Source organism: Pleurodeles waltl, chromosome 1_2 (genome assembly GCF_031143425.1).
Source record: "Pleurodeles waltl isolate 20211129_DDA chromosome 1_2, aPleWal1.hap1.20221129, whole genome shotgun sequence".
NCBI lineage: Eukaryota > Metazoa > Chordata > Amphibia > Caudata > Salamandridae > Pleurodeles > Pleurodeles waltl.
The window spans coordinates 1,295,688,279-1,295,707,023 of NC_090437.1; the positions used below are offsets into that span (position 1 = coordinate 1,295,688,279).

General features: G+C 49.3%; 1 protein-coding gene across 2 annotated transcripts in view; it reads left to right on the forward strand.

Moving 5' to 3' along the window:
• SIGLEC1 (sialic acid binding Ig like lectin 1) overlaps window positions 1-18,745 on the forward strand; it is a 278,498-nt gene that overhangs the window by 227,811 nt on the left and 31,942 nt on the right. For both annotated transcript variants that reach the window (XM_069205241.1, XM_069205252.1), the window contains 2 exons: window positions 17,084-17,383; window positions 17,956-18,061. In XM_069205241.1, coding sequence (XP_069061342.1) covers window positions 17,084-17,383; window positions 17,956-18,061 — 406 coding nt within the window. The remainder of the gene's footprint in view (window positions 1-17,083; window positions 17,384-17,955; window positions 18,062-18,745) is intronic.

Genomic DNA, 18,745 nt, shown 5'->3' on the forward strand with positions numbered 1-18,745 from the left:
AACACAGGGTCCAGAAGCTCCATGGCTTGAAGTCGCCACTGAAACTGCGGCAGTGTATATGTGGGAATCGCTAGTTCCAGCAGTACTGGGGAGTGATCGGACAGGGTCCTTGGCAAGTGTTTGTCTGTGGGGTGGCGCAGTCTCCGGATATCTAGGAACCCATAGTCAGTCATACTGTCACGCAGCACCTGGGCTGCATTCTTTAGCTCCCACTCCGCTGAGGCAGACCGGTCCAGCAACGGGTCTAGATAAACATTGAGATCCCCGCTCCATACTGTCACGGATCAATCAATCAATCATTCAAATAATTTCTTAAGCGCACTACTCACCCGGTAGGGTCTCAAGGAGCTGGGGGGGGGGGAGATAGTGTCCGGTTACTGCTCGAAAACCCATGTTTTTAGGTGCTTTCTGAATGTTAGTAGGTCTTGGGTCTTGCGTAGGTTAGTGGGGAGGGGATCTCCTGCCGGAGGTGGTGCGTTGGATGCGGGGGACTGTGGCGAGGGCGAGGTCGGCGGAGCGGAGCTGGCGAGTATGTATGTGGAAGTTTACTCGTTCGTTGAGGTAGGCCGGTCCGGTGTCGTGGAGGGCCTTGTGAGCGTGGACGAGGACCTTGAAAATTATCCTTTTGTTGATGGGCAACCAGTGTAGGGATCTGAGGTGGGTGGATATGTGTTTGTGGCGAGGGAGGTTGAGGATGAGTTGTGCGGCTGCGTTCTGGATTCGCTGAAGTTTTCTTTGAAGTCTGGCTGTGGTCCCAGCGTAGAGGGCGTTGCCGTAGTCCAGTCTGCTACTGATGAGGGCGTGGGTGACTGTTCTTCTTGTTTCTAGGGGTATCCATTTGAAAGTCTTGTGTAGCATGTGAAGGGCGTTGAAACAGGAGGATGACATGGCATTAATTTGCTGGGTCATAGAGAGGGATGAGTCCAGTATGATGCCAAGGTTGCGTGCGTGGGTGGTGGGTGCTGAGGGTGGTCCGAGGGTGGTGGGCCACCAGGAGTCGTTGCATGCTGTCTTGTTGGGGCCGAAGATGATGATCTCTGTTTTGTTTGAGTTCAATTTGAGGTGGCTTGTTGTCATCCATTTGGCGGTGTCGAGGAGTCCGGCGTGCAGGTTAATCTTGGTGGTGGCTGGGTTCTTGGTGAGGGAGATGAGGAGCTGGGTGTTGTCAGCGTAAGAAATGATGGTGATGCCGTGGGGGCGGAGGATGTTGGCGAGAGGAGCCATGTAGATGTTGAAGAGGGTGGGACTGAGAGAGGCTCCTTGGGGGACCCCACAGATGATCTTGGTGGCTGTAGATTGGAAAGGAGGGAGGCAAACTTTTTGGGTTCTTTCGGAGAGGAAGGAGGTGAGCCAGTCCAGGGCCCTGTGGCGAATTCCGGCGTCGGACAGGCGTGCGCGAAGGGTTTGGTGGCATACAGTGTCAAAAGCTGCAGAGAGGTCTAGGAGGATGAGGGCGACAGTCTCGCCCTTGTCCACTCTGGTCCTGATGTCGTCTGTGCAGGCAATGAGGGCGGTCTCAGTACTGTGGTTCTTGCGGAATCCGGATTGGGAGGTGGGGAGTATTTTGTTTTCTTCAAGGGAGTGAGATAGTTGTGCATTGACTATCTTCTCAGCGACCTTTGCGGGGAAGGGGAGAAGAGAAATGGGTCGGTAGTTTGTGAGGTCTTCCGGGTCTGCTTTGATTTTTTTTAGAAGAGCGTTGACTTCGGCGTGCTTCCAAATGTTTGGGAAGGTTGCTGTGTTGAAGGAACTGTTGATGACAGCACGGAGCTGGGGAGCGATGATTTGTCTGGCCTTATTGAAAATGTTGTGGGGGCACGGGTCTGTTGGGGAGCCTGAGTGGATGGAGTTCATGGTTTTGCCGATTTCTTCGTCGTTGGTGGGGGTCCAGGTGATTAGTCAGTTGATGCGGTAGGGTGTTGTGGTGTTGGTTGTGTCGGTGGTGGCGGTGGCGGTGGTGGGTGCTGATGATGAGGGTGTTGTGAAGCTGTCGTGTATGTCTGCGATTTTGCTGTGAAAGTAGTTGGAGAGGGAGTTGCAGAGGTCTTGGGAGTGTGGGGGGTCGATGGGGCAGGATTTGCGTTTGGTGAGATCTTTGATGATGGCAAAGAGTTCCTTGCTGTTGTGTGTGTTGTTGTCTATGCGTTCTTTGTATGATTGTTTGGTGGTCCGGATGAGTTGGTGGTGTTTGCACATGGCTATTTTGAGAGCGGAGAAGTTGCTCATTGAGGGTTCTTGGCGCCAGGCTTTCTCAGTTTTTCAGCATTCTCGTTTGGAAGATTGAAGTTCTTTGGTGAACCAGGGGGTGGTCTTGGTGGTGCGGGTGTTGTTGTTTGTTTTCAAGGGGTGAGGGAGTCTGCGCAGGTTTCTAGCGATCGTGTGAGGTTGTGGGCGGCGGTGTTGGGGTCGCTGGTGATGGGCGGTGGATTTTGTGAGAGGTTGGAGATCTTGTTTCACTTGCGGTATGGTCTGGTGAGTTGGTGGTGGTGGGTGGTGGGTTTCATGAAGGAGAAATGGACGCAGTGGTGGTCAGTCCAGTGGAGTTCGGTGGTATGAGTGAGGGTGATGTGGTTGCTGGAGGTGAAGATGGCATCTAGCATGTGTCCTGCTGAGTGGGTGGGTAAGGTGACCAGTTGCTTCAGGCAGAGGTTTGTGAGGTTGTCCAGCAGGGCTGTGGTATTGCAGTCGTGAGTGCTTTCCAGGTGAAAGTTGAGGTCACCAAGGAGTATGTAGTCTGTGGAGGAGAGGGCGTGGGAGCTGATGGTATCGGCGATGGTGTCACAGAATGGGGGGCGGGGTCCTGGTGGTCTATAGGTGAGGGTTCCTCTAAGGGTGGTGTTAGTGTTTATGTGTATTTGAAAGTGTAGGTGTTCTGCGTTGTCTAGGGAGTCGTTGGTGTTGGTGGGGATTTTGATGAAGTTTTTGTGTATTATGGCAATACCTCCTCCTGGTTTGTTGGTGCGGTCTCTACGGGTTATTTTGTAACACTCTGGGAGGGCTATGGCGATGTCGGGTTCTGATGAGGGGTTCATCCATGTTTCAGTGAGGAAGGCGATGTCAGGGGAGTTTGTGGTGAGTAGGTCTCAAAGTTCAATGGCATGCTTGTGGACGGAGCGGGTGTTAAGGAGGATGCAGTTGAGGTGGTTGCGTGGTTTGGTGTTGTTGCGGTGCTTGTTGGTGTTGTTGGTGTGAGTGCAGGAGAAGTGGCAGGAGTGGCATGAGAAAGGTCCGTGTGTGTGTATGGGGTTGGCCTGGGCACAGGCGGGATGCGGGCCTGGGTTGAGAGCAAGGAGTTCAGTGGAGGAGTAGTGGTACTTCGGGGGGGTTGGAGGAGCGAGGACCAGGGGGACAGGCGCTGGGCGCGGTCCAGGTGCGGACGGGTGCAGACGGGCTTGCCAGCGGCTGCCATTAAAAAGGGGAGGTGGGAGGGAGGAGCAGCTGGGATGGGGTAGGGTGTGTCCAATGGGGGCGCGAGGGGGGCGGGGCCGCAGAGGACGCATCGGCTGGGCTCGGCTGGGAAAAAAAGAGAAAAGGGGCACAAAATGGAGCGCAGTACAAAGCGGGGCACAAAAGGGCACAGTCAGGTACAAATACAATTTCTAAAAAACAAAAACTAAACACAGAAAATTAAAAGCAATCTGTAGAAGGAAATAACAGACACACCTACCACTAGGCACCAGGGATGAGGCGCAGGCGGGTGCCTGCGGGTGGTGGAGGGCCTCGAACTTCATCAGTGGCAGTCACGGCAGGGATAGGGGAACATAGGCAGGCAGGTGGAGCCGAAGTGTACTCCTGGCCGGAAGCAGGTCAGGGGGTCACACTAGGCTCCGCGCAGTGGCCGCCATGAAGAAGGGGAGATGGGAGGGAGGAGCAGCTGGGAGGTGGGAGGGTGCGTCCAATGGGGGTGTGAGGGGGCGGGGCCGCAGGAGACGCAGGGGCTGGGCTCGGCTGGGAAAAAAAGTGAAACGGGCACAAAATGGAGTGCAATACAAAGCGGGGCACAAAAGGGCACAGTCAGGTACAAATACAAATTCTAAAAAATGAAAACTAAATGCAGAAAATGAAAAGCAATCTGTAGAAGGAAATAACAGACATGCCTACCACTAGGCACCAGGGATGAGGTGCAGGCGGGTGCCTGCGGGTGGAGGAGGGCCTCGAACTTCATCAGTGGCAGTCACGGCAGGGGCACGGAGGCAGGCAGGTGGAGCCGAAGTGTACTCCTGGCCCGAAGCAGGTCGGGGGTCACTGCGGATGACTGCAGGGAATGTAATCTGCCCCATACTCTAGAGTAGAATTCGGTGTTGGGGCCATAGGAATTGACAATTGTGATAGCTGTCCCAGCTAGTGTACCTGGCAATGACATATCTGCCCGGATTCACAGAGGGTCAATGTGAAGGCAACCCCTTTCTTGACCAGCAACAGTACGCCTCTAGATTTGGAGGAGTAGGAGAAGGCTATTTGGGTGTTAGCCCACTTCCCTCCTACAGTCAACTGTTCAGAGGGCACCAGATGTGTCTCCGGCAGGAGGGCAACTTGGATGTAGTGCCTACCTAAATAACCAAAGACCTATCAGTTTTCCTTGGGATTGTTGAGGTCTCACATGTTCCAGGTTAATAGTCTAATGTGCCCTGCAGTGCAGGCCAGGGTGGATGCTTGATCTTGCATTGCAACTTATCTCGCAACCGTGACTGCTATGCCAGTCTTGGTAGCTTGTGAGTTGTGGTGGGTGTTAAAATCGCTTCCAGACTAGAAAATAACTCCCTTCTCCCTCCACTTCAGCATCCCAACCATGCTAAAGCCTTTCTGTTGCAAACACCACAACACAGAAATGAAACTCAGAAAAAATAACAAACTGAACAATGTGACGAGTACAGATCACAAATTAGAAATTGGCAGAAAATGGGGCGTAACCTCATTGGGCTGCTAGACACCACGAACTCCCGGTGAACGGTGGGTGGCAGGGATTGAAATTTTGACAATGACATTTGTTATAATAGAGAATGCATTGTCAAGATAACTAAAATAAATCAGGCTGCAGGAGCTCCAGGAGTATCCCCGCGATGCGAGAACCACTGTGGTTTAGGGCAGCTGGGTGGAGCCGAAATCCAGGGCATCATGGCTCCACCATCGCACAATGGGTGACAGAGACTTCACCTGGGCAATCACCAATACAGCAAGTATGTGCAGTCCAACGCACCTATTACAGTTGTATCTAAGTGGGAAAAAAACAGTGGTAGTTTCCATTATTGTCTGTTGCTTAGATAGGAGACATCCTTATGTCACTCAGCCTGTCCATCATCCTCAGGCTGCAGTGTAGTCGACGGCAAACCACCTCTATCCCTTGTTATGGGTCGAGCAAAGTCCATCTCTGCTTTAGGCGAGGTGAACATTTTTTGTTTTCCGTCATGGTCAACACGGAGGTGGGCTGGATAAAGCATAGCATAGCTTATGTTGGCTGTTCGTAAGCGTTTTTTGACCTGGGAGTACTCCCGCTGGCTAGCCTGCACTACCAAGAAATCTGGAAAAAAGGCAACTTTGTTTCCTTGGTATTGTATGGATTGTTTCTCCCTGGCGAGGTGAAGTACGACATGTAGATCACGATAATTTAGGGGTTTGGCTATGATCGGCTGCGTCAGAGCACCCAGGGGTGTTTAGTCGCCAAGGATCTGTGTGCTTTTTCCACAGTGAGGATTGAGGCCAGTTGTTCCGTACCAGAAATCTCACACAGCATATCCTCCACGTAATTCTCCTGCCAGCCTGTGTTGGTTGATAGGGGAATTCCCATAATTTGTATATTATTGCGCCGTGATCGCGCTTCCAAGTCTTCATTTTTCGCTTGGATTACTTCAAGCACTTTCTCCATATTTAGACATTTGGTTCTGATGGCCTGCACATCATCCTCTGTGGTGGATATGCCTTGTTCTGCAGCAGTAAGCCGCACTGCATGCTTGTCAGGTTTTGTCAACATGGTATCCATTCTTAGTTTGAAGGTATCAATTTTATTATTGATGGACTGCAAACTCTGCTGCATCGCCATTAGTGTAGCCTCCAAGGGCAGGGGCTGCTTGGTGGACAAATCCTGCTCTGAGTCCGACACGGCATGCTGAGGAAGGGGAGCGGGGTGGAGCGCCATGGTTCGAAAGTAAGACATGACTTGTGTTTGTCTGCTTTCCCGATAGTGAAGGCATTCGCCACCGTACCCCCGAGTGAGCTCAAGAGAGAGGTGGAGGACGCACTCACCAGTGGTGCAAGTCACCCAGGCTCCTGTAGCTGAGTTGGTGCTCCCCCCACTGGGCTGACAATTTGATAGTGCCGAGTTGATGAGCGACTAGGCACTACACAAATCAAGGGGCCACTGGCAGACACATCCTAGAGATAAGTACAGAGGGGGGATCTCTGAGGCCCACACTAGTCCCACAGGGGCTTCTAATTGTCAGCCAGCTGCAGTGTCAGTGAAGTGTTTCAACACCCCAATTCGTATAGGGTTTTGGCTCCTGCTTCCCAGCACACCTGCTCTGCAGTAATTGTATGTATTTTCCAGGGGCTCAGTCTTGGCCACCCACGAGTCTCAGGCGGCACCATGCAGAGGTAGTGGTGTGTTTGTGAAGCTTCAGATTCAGTCCTACCCCATGCTCAGTAGGCCCAGAGCCACGTTGCAGCACCAGTCCTGCATCATTTTATTGTTAGCACAGTTCCTGTAGCAGAGACAGTGTCCAGGGTGAGTACTACTTCTCTTCTGTGCACGCTGTTATTCACCACCAATGGAAACAGGGCGCCTCCTCAACCCCATTATCGCTTCACGGCCCGCCAAGGTGGCCAATGGATTGCAGATTTGGAAGTGGCAGGCTGTGAGGGGGAAGTATCACTCACTACCCCCTCCAATACAGGTCAGCCTCCTCAGTATGCCGCCACACCCACAGCCACTCACAGCCAACTTGTTCCATCGCCGTCCTCCCCAGCAACTCTTATGTAAGCGGCCAATGCTTGAGTGTGCCCCCTGCACCGGTGCTGTCGGAGGACACAGAGGGCCGGGTTACCACCACATCCCGGGACCCACACCTTTGCCATCTATCTGTCTTCGGTGTCTGCCCGAGGGGGTCTAAGGATCTCAGATGCCGGGGCTGCGGGCTATACTGGGAAATCGCTGTGCCCCACGCGGCTCCATTCAGCACAGCTCACCCTCCTGGCCTCCGTGCCCACCTCCGCGCACTGCCAGCCGGTCCACAGCACTGCAGACCTCACACGCGCCTCCTCCCCAAGGCTACTAACCCGCAGGACTGTCCACAGCACCAGCGTCCACGTAGCACATAGGCAGTCCGGCCTCTGCCAGGTCAGAGTACTCCACGCCTCTGCCACCGAACCTTTAGGCCTGCCGCAGTACATCCCCACCCCGTGTGGCGTAGCAGGCAGCATGGCTCCTTTGGGCCTCATCACTGACTGTCAGCTAGGGGCAGCGCTGTGTCTCGGCTCGGCTCCATAGCGTTCAGTTCCACCGATTAATCATCTGCTGCACATGTGGAGGTCAGATGCTAGTAATTTCAGCGGATAAATGAAGAACTAATGCTCCCTGCAGGCAGAGCAGCATTAATGTGCCGTCATCTTGCTGCTAGACCTGTAGCGCCCCCTCATCTGGTATTTTTGAATTCTTCAAGGATGGAAGCCTGCTGACCAAACCTATGCTACATGGAAATTGTTTAATAGACAACCATGACCAATCAAAAGTGTCATACTGTCACTCTGATGTGTATACAGTTTCTGCACAGGTTCACAGAGTATAGATATGGGGTGCAGAAGTCAAGGAAATATTTTGCTAACTTTCAACTTAAAATGTACTTCTTCATTCTTAGCAGGAAGGACGCAGGTCATCATCCCACCCTACTCCTCGCTCCCTAAGAAAATCACCTGCAGTGTCCGTCAACCCAACCCTCTTCAACGTATACATGACTCCCCTGGCAAACATCGTCACGAGCCACGGACTCAACATCGGGTCCTATGTGGACGACACCCAACTCATCCTCTCCCTGAATAACGACCCAACGACCACCAAGGACAAATTCCGAAGATGCATGAAAGACATGGCGGCCTGGATGAACAACAACTGTCTCAAATGCATCACTGACAAGTCAGAAGTGCTTATCTTCAGGAATTGCAAGGACACACAAATGGTACCCACCTGAGCAAGGCTCAACCTCCAAACCCACTGAACATGCCCACAACCTTAGCATCATCCTCAGCAGCCAGCTCTCCACGAAGGAGCAGGTCACCGTTGTCTCCTCCGCTTGCTTTCTCACCCTCCGAATGCTCAGGAAAGTCTTCAGATAGCTCCCACCCAACACCAGGCGAACAGTCACACAAGCTCTTGTCACCAGCAGACTAAACTACAGCAACTCCCTCTACATTGGAACTACAGCACAACTCATGATGAAACTCCAGACTATTCAGTACACTTCAGCCAGCCTCATCCTCAACCTCCCCAGTCGGACTCACATCACCCCTCACCTCGGGAAACTCCATTCTCGATAGATGCTAGTTCAAGCTTCTCACCCATGTCGAAAAGGCACTACAGGATGAAGGATAGGCGTATCTCAACACTCGAATGAAATTCAACCATCCTATCAGGAAACTCCGCTCTGAAACCCACCTACGTCATACCAAAGACCTCCTTACCTTCAGGAGACTTCTCAAGACCTGGCTGTTCGATCAGTAGCAGCACCTCCCCCCCTTCAGCCCCCCCCCCACTCCTCCACCTAAGTACCTTGGGACCCTCACAGGTAAGTAGTGCGCTTTACAAATTCCTTGATTGATTAATTGATTGAATCACTTTCCCTAGCAGCCGCACGTCGCATCTGCCGGATGAACAGCAGAGACCTCCCCTTTTCCCACCTGGCGGCTAAGACCTGGAACACCCTCCTTCTGCACCTCAGAGCCTTACCATCATTCCAGCAGTTCAGGAAGGACCTCAAGACTTGGATGTTCAACCAATAGGAGAACTGGCAGTTCGTCCTCCCAGCTCCTCGAGAACCTCACAGGAGATGCAGCCGCGCTCTACAAATCCAAGTGATTGATTGATTTTAAAAGTGTATATTTTATTATGCAGCTACACTCAACTTTTTGTCACATTTTATATATTCTCTTTTATATTTTTTACTAACTTAGTTTGAATCTTTTAAGTTATTATTTTCTTACCTGTATTATTGTTTTGCCTGTTCTTGTCCATCTGTGTCAAACACACCAGAGGTTGAATGTGTGTGGATTGCTCTGCAGCCACCCTCCCATCCTTTTGAAGGGGTATCTTTTATACTAGGCTTCTTTGTGCTGAATGGATGCGTGCCGCGAAACAAGCCTCAGCTGAAAATAATGATAACGTTCAGACCCCATCAAATACCACTTATGAGATATAGTCGACCTGCAGGGAGTTGATCTGTGCTTTCCCCATTGTGCTCATCCTCCACTAGAAATGGAATAAACTTTAGACATGGGCATGGACACTGTCAACTTCTAAAGCTCTCTTCATCCTAGAAGAACCACTTCTTTGACTAGCCTAAGCATATGCAGGCCATTGTGCTGGAACTCACAAAGGGTAGCCTCTGATGATGACCCTGGGATCTACTGGATAGAAACCCCATATTTTATCTGAGCAGTGTTAAGCATTTGTTGTACACACACAGGCAATACATGAGGAACACACACTCAAAGACTTACTCCAGACTAATTGGTTTTTATATAGAAAAATATATTTTCTTAGTTTATTTTAATAACCACAGGTTCAAGATTTGCAGTAAACACTTTAAATGCAAGGTACTTCACTTAGATACTTTAGGAATTTTGAATAAAAGCAATATCATATACAGTCTTTGTAAAAATGGCAATAAGCTATTTTCAAAGTGGACATACTGCAAAAATCAACAGTTCCTGGGGAGGTAAGTAAAGGTTAGGTTAGGAGGTAAGTAAAACACTTACAAGTCTCAGTTCTGGGGCATAGGCAGCCCACCATTCGGGGTTCAAGGCGGCCCCAAAGTTACCATACCAGCAGCTCAGGGCCGGTCAGGTGCAGAGGTCAAAGAGGTGCCCAAAACACATAGGTGCCTATGGAGAACAGGGGTGCTCCGGTCCCAGTCTGCCAGCAGTTAAGTGCTTGCGTCCTCGGGGGGCAGACCAGGGGGGTTTTGTAGAGCACACAAGGGACACAAGTAGGCACACAAAATACACCCTCAGTGGCACAGGGGCGGCCGGTTGCAGTGTGCAAAGCAGGCATTGGGTTTTAGATAGGAAGTAATGGAGGGACCCGGGGGTCACTCTAGCGGAGCAGGCAGGCACAGGGGGGCTTCTCGGGACAGCCACCACCTGGGCTAGGCAGAGGGTCGCCTGGGGGTCACTCCTGTGCTGAGGTTCGGTTCCTTCTGGTCCTGGGGGCTGCAGGTGCAGTGCTGGTTCCAGGCATCGGGTCCCTTGTTACAGGCAGTCGCGGTCAGGGGGAGCCTCTGGATCCTCTCTACAGGCGTCGCTGTGGGGGCTCTGGGGGGTCATCTCTGGTTACTCACGGGCTCGCAGTCGCCGGGGAGTCCTCACTGAGATGTTGGTTCTCTGAATCTCGAGCCGGGGGTGTCGGGTGCAGAGTGAGAAGTCTCACGCTTCCGGCGGGAAACGTGCAGTCTTTGGCAGTTGCTTCTTTGTTGCAAAGAAGTAGCTGGTTTTGAGCAGGGCCGCTGCTCACGGGAGTTTCTTGGTCCTTTAGTCTAGGGCAGCCTTCTGAGGCTTCAGAGGTCGCTGGTCTCTGTCGGATGCGTCGCTGGTTGCAGGTTTTCGAAGTTGGAGACCGGCCGGTAGGGCTGGGGCCAAAGCAGTTATCGTTGTCCGTCTTCTCTGCAGGCTTGTAGGTCAGCAGTCCTTCTTGTTTCTTCAGGTTGCAGGAATCTGATTTCCTGGGATCTGGGGTGCCCCTAAATACTACATTTAGGGGGGTGTTTAGGTCTGGGAGGACAGTAGCCAATGGCTACTGTCCTTGAGGATGGCTACACCTCTCTTTGTGCCTCCTCCCTGTGGGGAGGGGGGCACATCCCTAATCCTATTGGGGGAATCCTCCAAACTCAAGATGGAGGATTTCTAAAGGCAGGGGTCACCTCAGCTCAGGACACCTTAGGGGCTGTCCTGTCTGGTGGGTGACTCCTCCTTGTTTTTCTCATTATCTCCTCCAGCCTTGCTGCCAAAAGTGGGGGCAGTGGCCAGAGGGGGGGGGGGGGGGGGCATCCCCACTAGCTGGTATGCCCTGGGGCATTGTAACAAAAGGGGTGAGCCTTTGAGGCTCGCCGCCAGGTGTTACAGTTCCTGCAGGGGGAGGTGAGAAGCACCTCCACCCAGTACAGGCTTTGTTCCTGGCCACAGAGTGACAAAGGCACTCTCCCCATGTGGCCAGCAACATATCTGGTGTGTGGCAGGCTGTCAGAAACTGGTCAGCCTACACTAGAAGTCGGATTGGTATTCAGGGGGCATCTCTAGATTATATGACGGAACACCGAATTAAAAACAACTACTAACCTTAACAACGAGGTCGGAACACCGACCTCGTCCTTACTACTAATGATTTTACCACGAATGCCTTAACAACGATATTTCGTTGTAAAGGCATTCCTGAGAAAATCATTAGCAATAGGCACCATTCACCCTACATCCCTCACCCCACCCCCCCAACCCCACCCCAAAACCTAAAACCCGCTGCCCCCCACCCACTCCCCAAAACCAAAAACGCCCCAACCCCACCTTAAAACCTAAAACCCCCTGACCGCCCACCCACTCCCCAAAACCAAAAACGCCCCACCCCCCAACCCCACCCTAAAACCTAAAACCCCCTGACCCCCCACCCACTCCCCAAAACCAAAAACGCCCCACCCCCCCAACCCCACCCCAAAACCGAAAACCCCCTGACCCCCAACCACTCCCCAAAACCAAAAACGCCCCAGCCCCCCAACCCCACCCCAAAACCTAAAAACCCCTGACCCCCCACCCCCTCCCCAAAACCAAAAACGCCCCACCCCCCCAACCCCACCCCAAAACGTAAAACCCCCTAACCCCCCACCCCCTCCCCAAAACCAAAAAGGCCCCACCCCACCAACCCCACCCCAAAACCTAAAACCCCCTAACCCCCCACCCCCTCCCCAAAACCAAAAACGCCCCACCCCCCCAACCCCACCCCAAAACCTAAAACCCCCTGACCCCCCAACCCCTCCCCAAAACCAAAAACGCCCCACCCCCACAACCCCACCCCAAAACCTAAACCCACCACTTACCTTCGCCAACTCCCTTCTTTGTACCTTAACCACGCATGTTCGTTGTTCAGAACATACGTAGTTAAGGCACAAAAATACGAAGTCGTGGTTAAAAAAAGCGTTGTTACGCTTTCGTTAACCACGACTTTCGTAATAAAAAAGTCATAAAAAAGGATGTTTCCCGCATCTCCAAGATGCCCTCTGGGTGTATGTTACAATAAATTGCACACTGGCATCAGTGTGCATTTATTGTGCTGAGAAGTTTGATACCAAACTTCCCAGATTTCAATGTAGCCATTATGGAACTGTGAAGTTCGTGTTTGACAAACTCCCAGACCATATACCCTTATGGCTACCCTGCACTTACAATGTCTAAGGTTTTGCTTAGACACTGTAGGGGCATAGTGCTCTTGCACATATGCCTTCACCTGTGGTATAGTGCACCCTGCCTTAGGGCTGTAAGGCCTGCTAGAGGGGTGACTTACCTATGCCACAGGCAGTGTGAGGTTGGCATGGCACTCTGAGGGGAGTGCCATGTCGACTTAGTCTTTTTCTCCCCACCAGCACACACAAGCTGTGAGGCAGTGTGTATGTGCTGAGTGAGTGGTCCCCAGGGTGGCATAAGACATTCTGCAGCCCTTAGAGACCTTCCCTGGCATCAGGGCCCTTGGTACCAGGGGTACCAGTTACCAGGGACTTATCTGAGTGCCAGGGCTGTGCCAATTGTGGAAGCAAAGGTACAGTTTAGGGAAAGAACACTGGTGCTGGGGCCTGGTTAGCGGGCTCCCAGCACACTTTCAATCAAAAGTTAGCATCAGCAAAGCCAAAAAGTTAGAGGGTAACCATGCCAAGGAGGCATTTCCTTACAGGTGCCTTCCAAAATCTGTATATTTTATGGCATAAAAGGTTTTCTCAAATGCAATTGCAGTTTGCATTCTAAACAGACACAGGTCATTCAGTTGTTTTCTTTGCTCAGTAAATAAGGTCCACGTGTAATAAGAAACCCTACAAAGATAATATTTTTATTAACCTAACTTATATGGTAGGTTCCTATATTTCAAAGCTGCATAGGTCTTTACAATGGGCAACCCTGCAATAAATATAAGAGTTTCTACACATTCAGGTGGCCTTCAACTGCTCCTATTACCTATATACAATTACATCTATACACAGCTATTTCTAAATATCTATCCAAGGAAAGCTGCCTTTTCAGGAAAGTCTCTGCAGCCCACCAGGAGATCCATGTTTTACCCTGGTCTTTCACTTAACCACTTCCTTCAGTAGATCTAACTGGATTAATGTTCAAGATTAAGATAGTTTGTTGAAGTAGAAACTCACCTGGAATATGGTGTGCCTTATATGGAAATCTGCATGCCCTTTGTTCCTGGTTCCTTCTCCCAAAACTCATGTTAGCTTCTGTGTACAACTAGTTTTCCCATCACGATACCTGGAACCCACCCTGCCCCTTTTCTGTCCCGTGTTGGGTGTAGATTAGCAACCTGGTCCCCAGTTTACATATAAAAGATTTAGGGCCGGATATTCGAAATTCCTAATTTGCATTTCTAAATAGCAACTCCTAAGAAATCGCTATTTAGGAAATGCAAAATGGAATTTACAAAAATAGAGATTTCCTAATAGCGATTCCTACCGACTAGGAATCGCTATTAGGAAATTAGGGGCAGATTTGAGAGCCCTTAGCGCCACCAGAGTGCCACTTTTTGGTGACGCTCCAGTGGTGCTAATCACTGCTTCATATTTACAAGGATGTGTAACGCCACTTTGTGTGACGTTTCGCCTCCTTTTAAATATAGACCCTCCGATGCAGTTTCTGTGTCAGAGGGGCGTGCAATGGGTGTTGCAGTGGGCGTTCCACCGCACACCCATTGCTTTTGACGCTGCCCCAGATTTACGAGTAATCGTAAATCTGTGGCAGCGCCAAAGACTAACACCACCCTAGGGGTGGGGTTAGCATTGCAAAACAGGGAGGAATACTTGTATTCCTCCTCGTTTTTTGCCTTTTCCATGTGTGCTGCATTTTGCAGCACACATAGAAGAAGCAAAATGCCACGGATCATTTTTTCTGTGCAGGAGGGTGTCTCTTCCTGCACATAAACAATCATTTCAAAATTACAATTTGCTACTTCTATGTGTGTTTCATTCTGCAGTACACGTAAAAGTGCCAAATCGCCACTGTCCTGCACATAAACAATCACTGTCCTCAACGCAGACATGCTTGCCCTATAGTGCAAGGGTGCCTGTGTTGGCGCGGACAGCTTAATTCAGAGCCGGAGCAGGGGGAAACTCAGGGGTGTGCCATATTCCTGTAAATATGGCACATCCCTGCATTTCAAAAGTGGCGCAGCGTGGCGCTGCTATTTTTGCCACAGTACTGCGCTGTGCCACTTTGGCATAAATCAGGGGCCTTAGCATTTATGAAATGCTACACCATTCATTCCTATTGGCGCATTTCTTAAATACGAAAAACGCCCATATGAGCATTTCTTAAATAGGAAAAAGGCCCATAGGAATGAATGGTTTTGCATTTCCAAATTTGCGATTTCCAAATAGGAAATCACAAATTAGGAAATGTAAACCCAAGGTTGCCTAGGGGTCTATGCCCCCCGATGCACCCCTAAAAAGAGCAGAGCACATGTAAGGCGTACAAATGCCTTAGGGACATTTGTGCTCCTCGTGGCACTTTAAAAATAAATTTTGAATGCATTTTTAGGGTCGAGCCTGCGTTGCATGTGCTCGCGCATGCGTATCGCAGCGAGACGCTTTCGTGTTTAGAAAAGGGCTCGGAGCCCTGTCGACGTCACGTCCGTGTTTTTCATTGGTTCGTGGGCTTGCCTATTAAAATCTGCTTGCTTTCATTAGTCTAAGGCATGCATATGTCATGCCTTTTCCGGTGGCTAGCCCGCCTCGAGCGCATCGACCAAGTACAGAAAACATGCGAGGCTCGCTGTTTTCTGTCCGGCTCGTGGACTACTTTTTCTCTAATTTATTAGCGCGATTTCGCTTGGCAGAAGTCGAGCACTTTACATAGTTAATTGCACTTTTTCGGGTTACGTGCATAAATGCACTTTTGCCGATAGGTGAAAAGTCGGGTGATGAGTTTACAACGCTATCAGCTCTAACATGAGCAAACGCGAGACCCGTTGCATTGCAAATGCTTGTTTAAACTTGCACATGGTTATGTCAACTTGGAGTCGATGGTAATAGCATTTCCTAAGTGCCCATTTTGCATTCAGGAAATACTTTGTACATGTGCTGAGGAAATCACAAATAGGAAATTCCTATTTGCGATTTCCTATTTGGGAACTGCAATTTGCGATTTCTACTCGATAGAAATCGCATTTTGCAATTCCCTATTGGCCTTTGTACATCTGAAGAGGCAATTTAGCATTTCTTAACGGACAGAAATTGCAATTCGTTCCGTTAAGAAATGCTAAATCCTTTCATACATGTGGCCCATAGAGTTTATTTTTCCACTGCATGCCATCAGAAATGCATGAGAAAGGAACAAACCCATGAAGATTCACTTCCTCCTCTGCCTGCCTCCTGGAATCATGGGATTTTGGGTCAGATGTATCAAAGTGTTTTGCGATCGCAAACGACCCAAAACTGCATTTTGGTATGTAACAAATCGAATTTGCAATTTGGTAACTTGTTACCGAATCGCAAATTGGATTTGAGACTACATACCTATTCGTTATTAGGAAGGGGTGTGACAAAGGCGTCGCTTCCTAATACCGAATCGCAGAGATATGTATGATTGTTTTGTGATTGTGAACGCAGTCGCAAAACAATCGCAGATACCACCAATTTCAAATTGGTGGTAACCCATTCGCAAAGGGGAAGGGGTACCTAAGGGACGCCTTCCCCTTTGTGAATGCATGCAAAAACGTTTTCTAAGAGCAGGCAGTGATCCCACGGACCCGTGCCTACTCTTAAAAAATGAAAAGAAAACTATTCATTTTTAAACGCATCCCGTTTTCCTTTAAGGAAAACAGGCTGCATTTTAAAAAAAATAGATTGCTTTATTGAAAAGCAATCACAGACATTGTGGTCTGCAAACCCAGCAGGCCACCATCCCTGTGATTGCATCCATTCGCAATGGCTCGCAAATTGCGACCTACCTCATGAATATTAATGAATCGCAGTATGAAACTCCTGGAGTTTCATACATTCCAATAGCGATTACTTAATTGCGATTCCCCAAAAATCGCAATTAGGTAATCGCTATTGGATATAATGATACATCTGGCCCTTAGTAACTACAGGAGTCCAACCAATTGAAAGATCTTCACCCACTCCAATATTTTTCACTCACTCCCACCAAATCTGTGATCTACTCCAAAGCCAGTCAGATGACTCCCTACACGTATTTTATATAAATTTATTGTACATAGATTTTCTAGAAGTTTGTCTCCGCTCAAACTTGGATTCAACTAATATAATCCAACATCAACATTTCCAGACAGAAAAACAAAATAAAAATAAGAATTTGTAGAGAGCACTTATCTCTGTGCTTCAAGCTGCTGCGGAAGCAAAGACGGTGAGGAAATCTGTGATGCCCTAAGTGGACCATCATCTTCTCGGAAGAGCTGTTTCAAGTAACTTGTCTAAGATAGGTCTAGCAGGAGTCAATGAATCCTCATGTGTACAGAAATTGTTTCAGTGTATCATTGCATCAAGTGTTTTACACCATATGGTTGGTTGTTGCTGACGTCATACAACACACCTGGTTAAATTGATAAATCATGACTAGGAACCTGTCTCTGATCACACTGAGCAGTATTTGTCTTTTTCATGTCTAGATGCTCCCAGAGACCTCCAAGCGTCTTCGTTCCTGGAGACCCAGGGAGGGCGGCTGGGTATCATACAGTGCTCGGTTGACAGCGCCCCTGCCTCCGTACTAACCTTGTACAAGAATGATGAACCTGTCGCTTCCACCAGCTCCCACAGCACCTGGGACCCAAGGCTAAGGATATCCTCTTCATACAACTCACTGCGGCTGGCAATAACTGAGGCCAAAGTTGAGTATTCTGCTAACTACGTCTGCACGGCCAACAACACACTGGGCTCCACAACAGCGTCTCTGTACTTCAATGTACAGGGTAAGCAGGGATTGTATCTTTTATGCAAGTGAAGGGGCAAGAGATGTCAAAATCCACATAGCACTGCCCTCACCAGTGTAGATGGGAGATGCTATGCAGTTAAGTGCCTTTGCTTGCACAAGCAGTCAATAATAACGGTGTCATGCAGATATTACAAGAGAAACTTGGTAAAAATTATACGAAGTGGAGCTTGTAAGCTTAGGGTGTGAGAAGTTGTCACTTTTTTCTGAAAAGCTTTATTTTAAACCTTGAAATCTTCGTGAACTTCAGGGACCTGCAAAGCTTTAAAAAAACATGCTAAACAAATTCAAATAAGATATTCTAGTCAGTAGAAGAAAAACAATTTTGCATGTAAATTACTCCACAAATGTTTTCAGCAAGAGAAGTTGATCAGAGTTCATAGTCCAATGCAAAATGTTCAAACTGTGCAAAAGTTTGTCTACCTCTGCTGTGCAGTCCTTCTTAGAGAGGGTGGTTTAATTCAGTATCACATCCCATGTCCCCACGCCATTTACGTCTCCCACACACTGTTGTTGAAGTGTCTTTTCCCTATCTATCCCCTCTCATTCTAGCTGCTGAGGAGGTTTACTTCTACAAGAGCTTAGCCTGGGTCGCTATTGTAACTGCTACTTGTCTCCTGCTGCTGATCGCTGTGTTAGCAGGAAAGACCTGGAAGAGGTAAGTCTGATCTCATGCCTGTAGATATGGTACATGCAACAAGGATCACTTTGAGTACACGGTAATGGCCTAAGAAATAGGGGGCCAGATGTATGACCGTTTCGTTTTGCGAGTCTCTAATTGCAACTTTATGCGAGTCGCCATTAGGGACTCGCAAAATGAAATGTACAAATGTGTCTCAGACACATTTAGCGATTCCCAATGGGCTCACAAAGACCTACCGCATCAAATTTCATGAGGTAGGTCGCAATTTGCAACCCATTGGGAAAGGCCAAATATCACAAGGATGGTGGCTTGCTGGGGACAGCTTTTTAATAAAGCAGTTAAAAAAAAAAATGCAGCCCGTTTTCCTTAAAGGAAAGCAGGATGCATTTCAAACAAAAAAATGAAAAGTTTTCTTCTCATTTTTTCAGAGTAGGCCGAGGTCCGTGGGGCCACTACCTACTCTGAAAAAATATTTTTGCTTGCATTCACAAAGTGGAAGGGGACCCTTGGGGACCCCTTCCCATTTGCGAATGGGTTACCCCCAACTTGAAGTTGGTGATAACTGCAATTGCAGAAAAATCTCTGTGGCTCGTTGTTAGGAAGGGACGTCCTTGGCATGCCCCTCCCTAATAGTGATTCGCAAAAACATTTTGCGATTTGGTAATGGATTACTGAATCGCACAATGGGGTCTCCACATC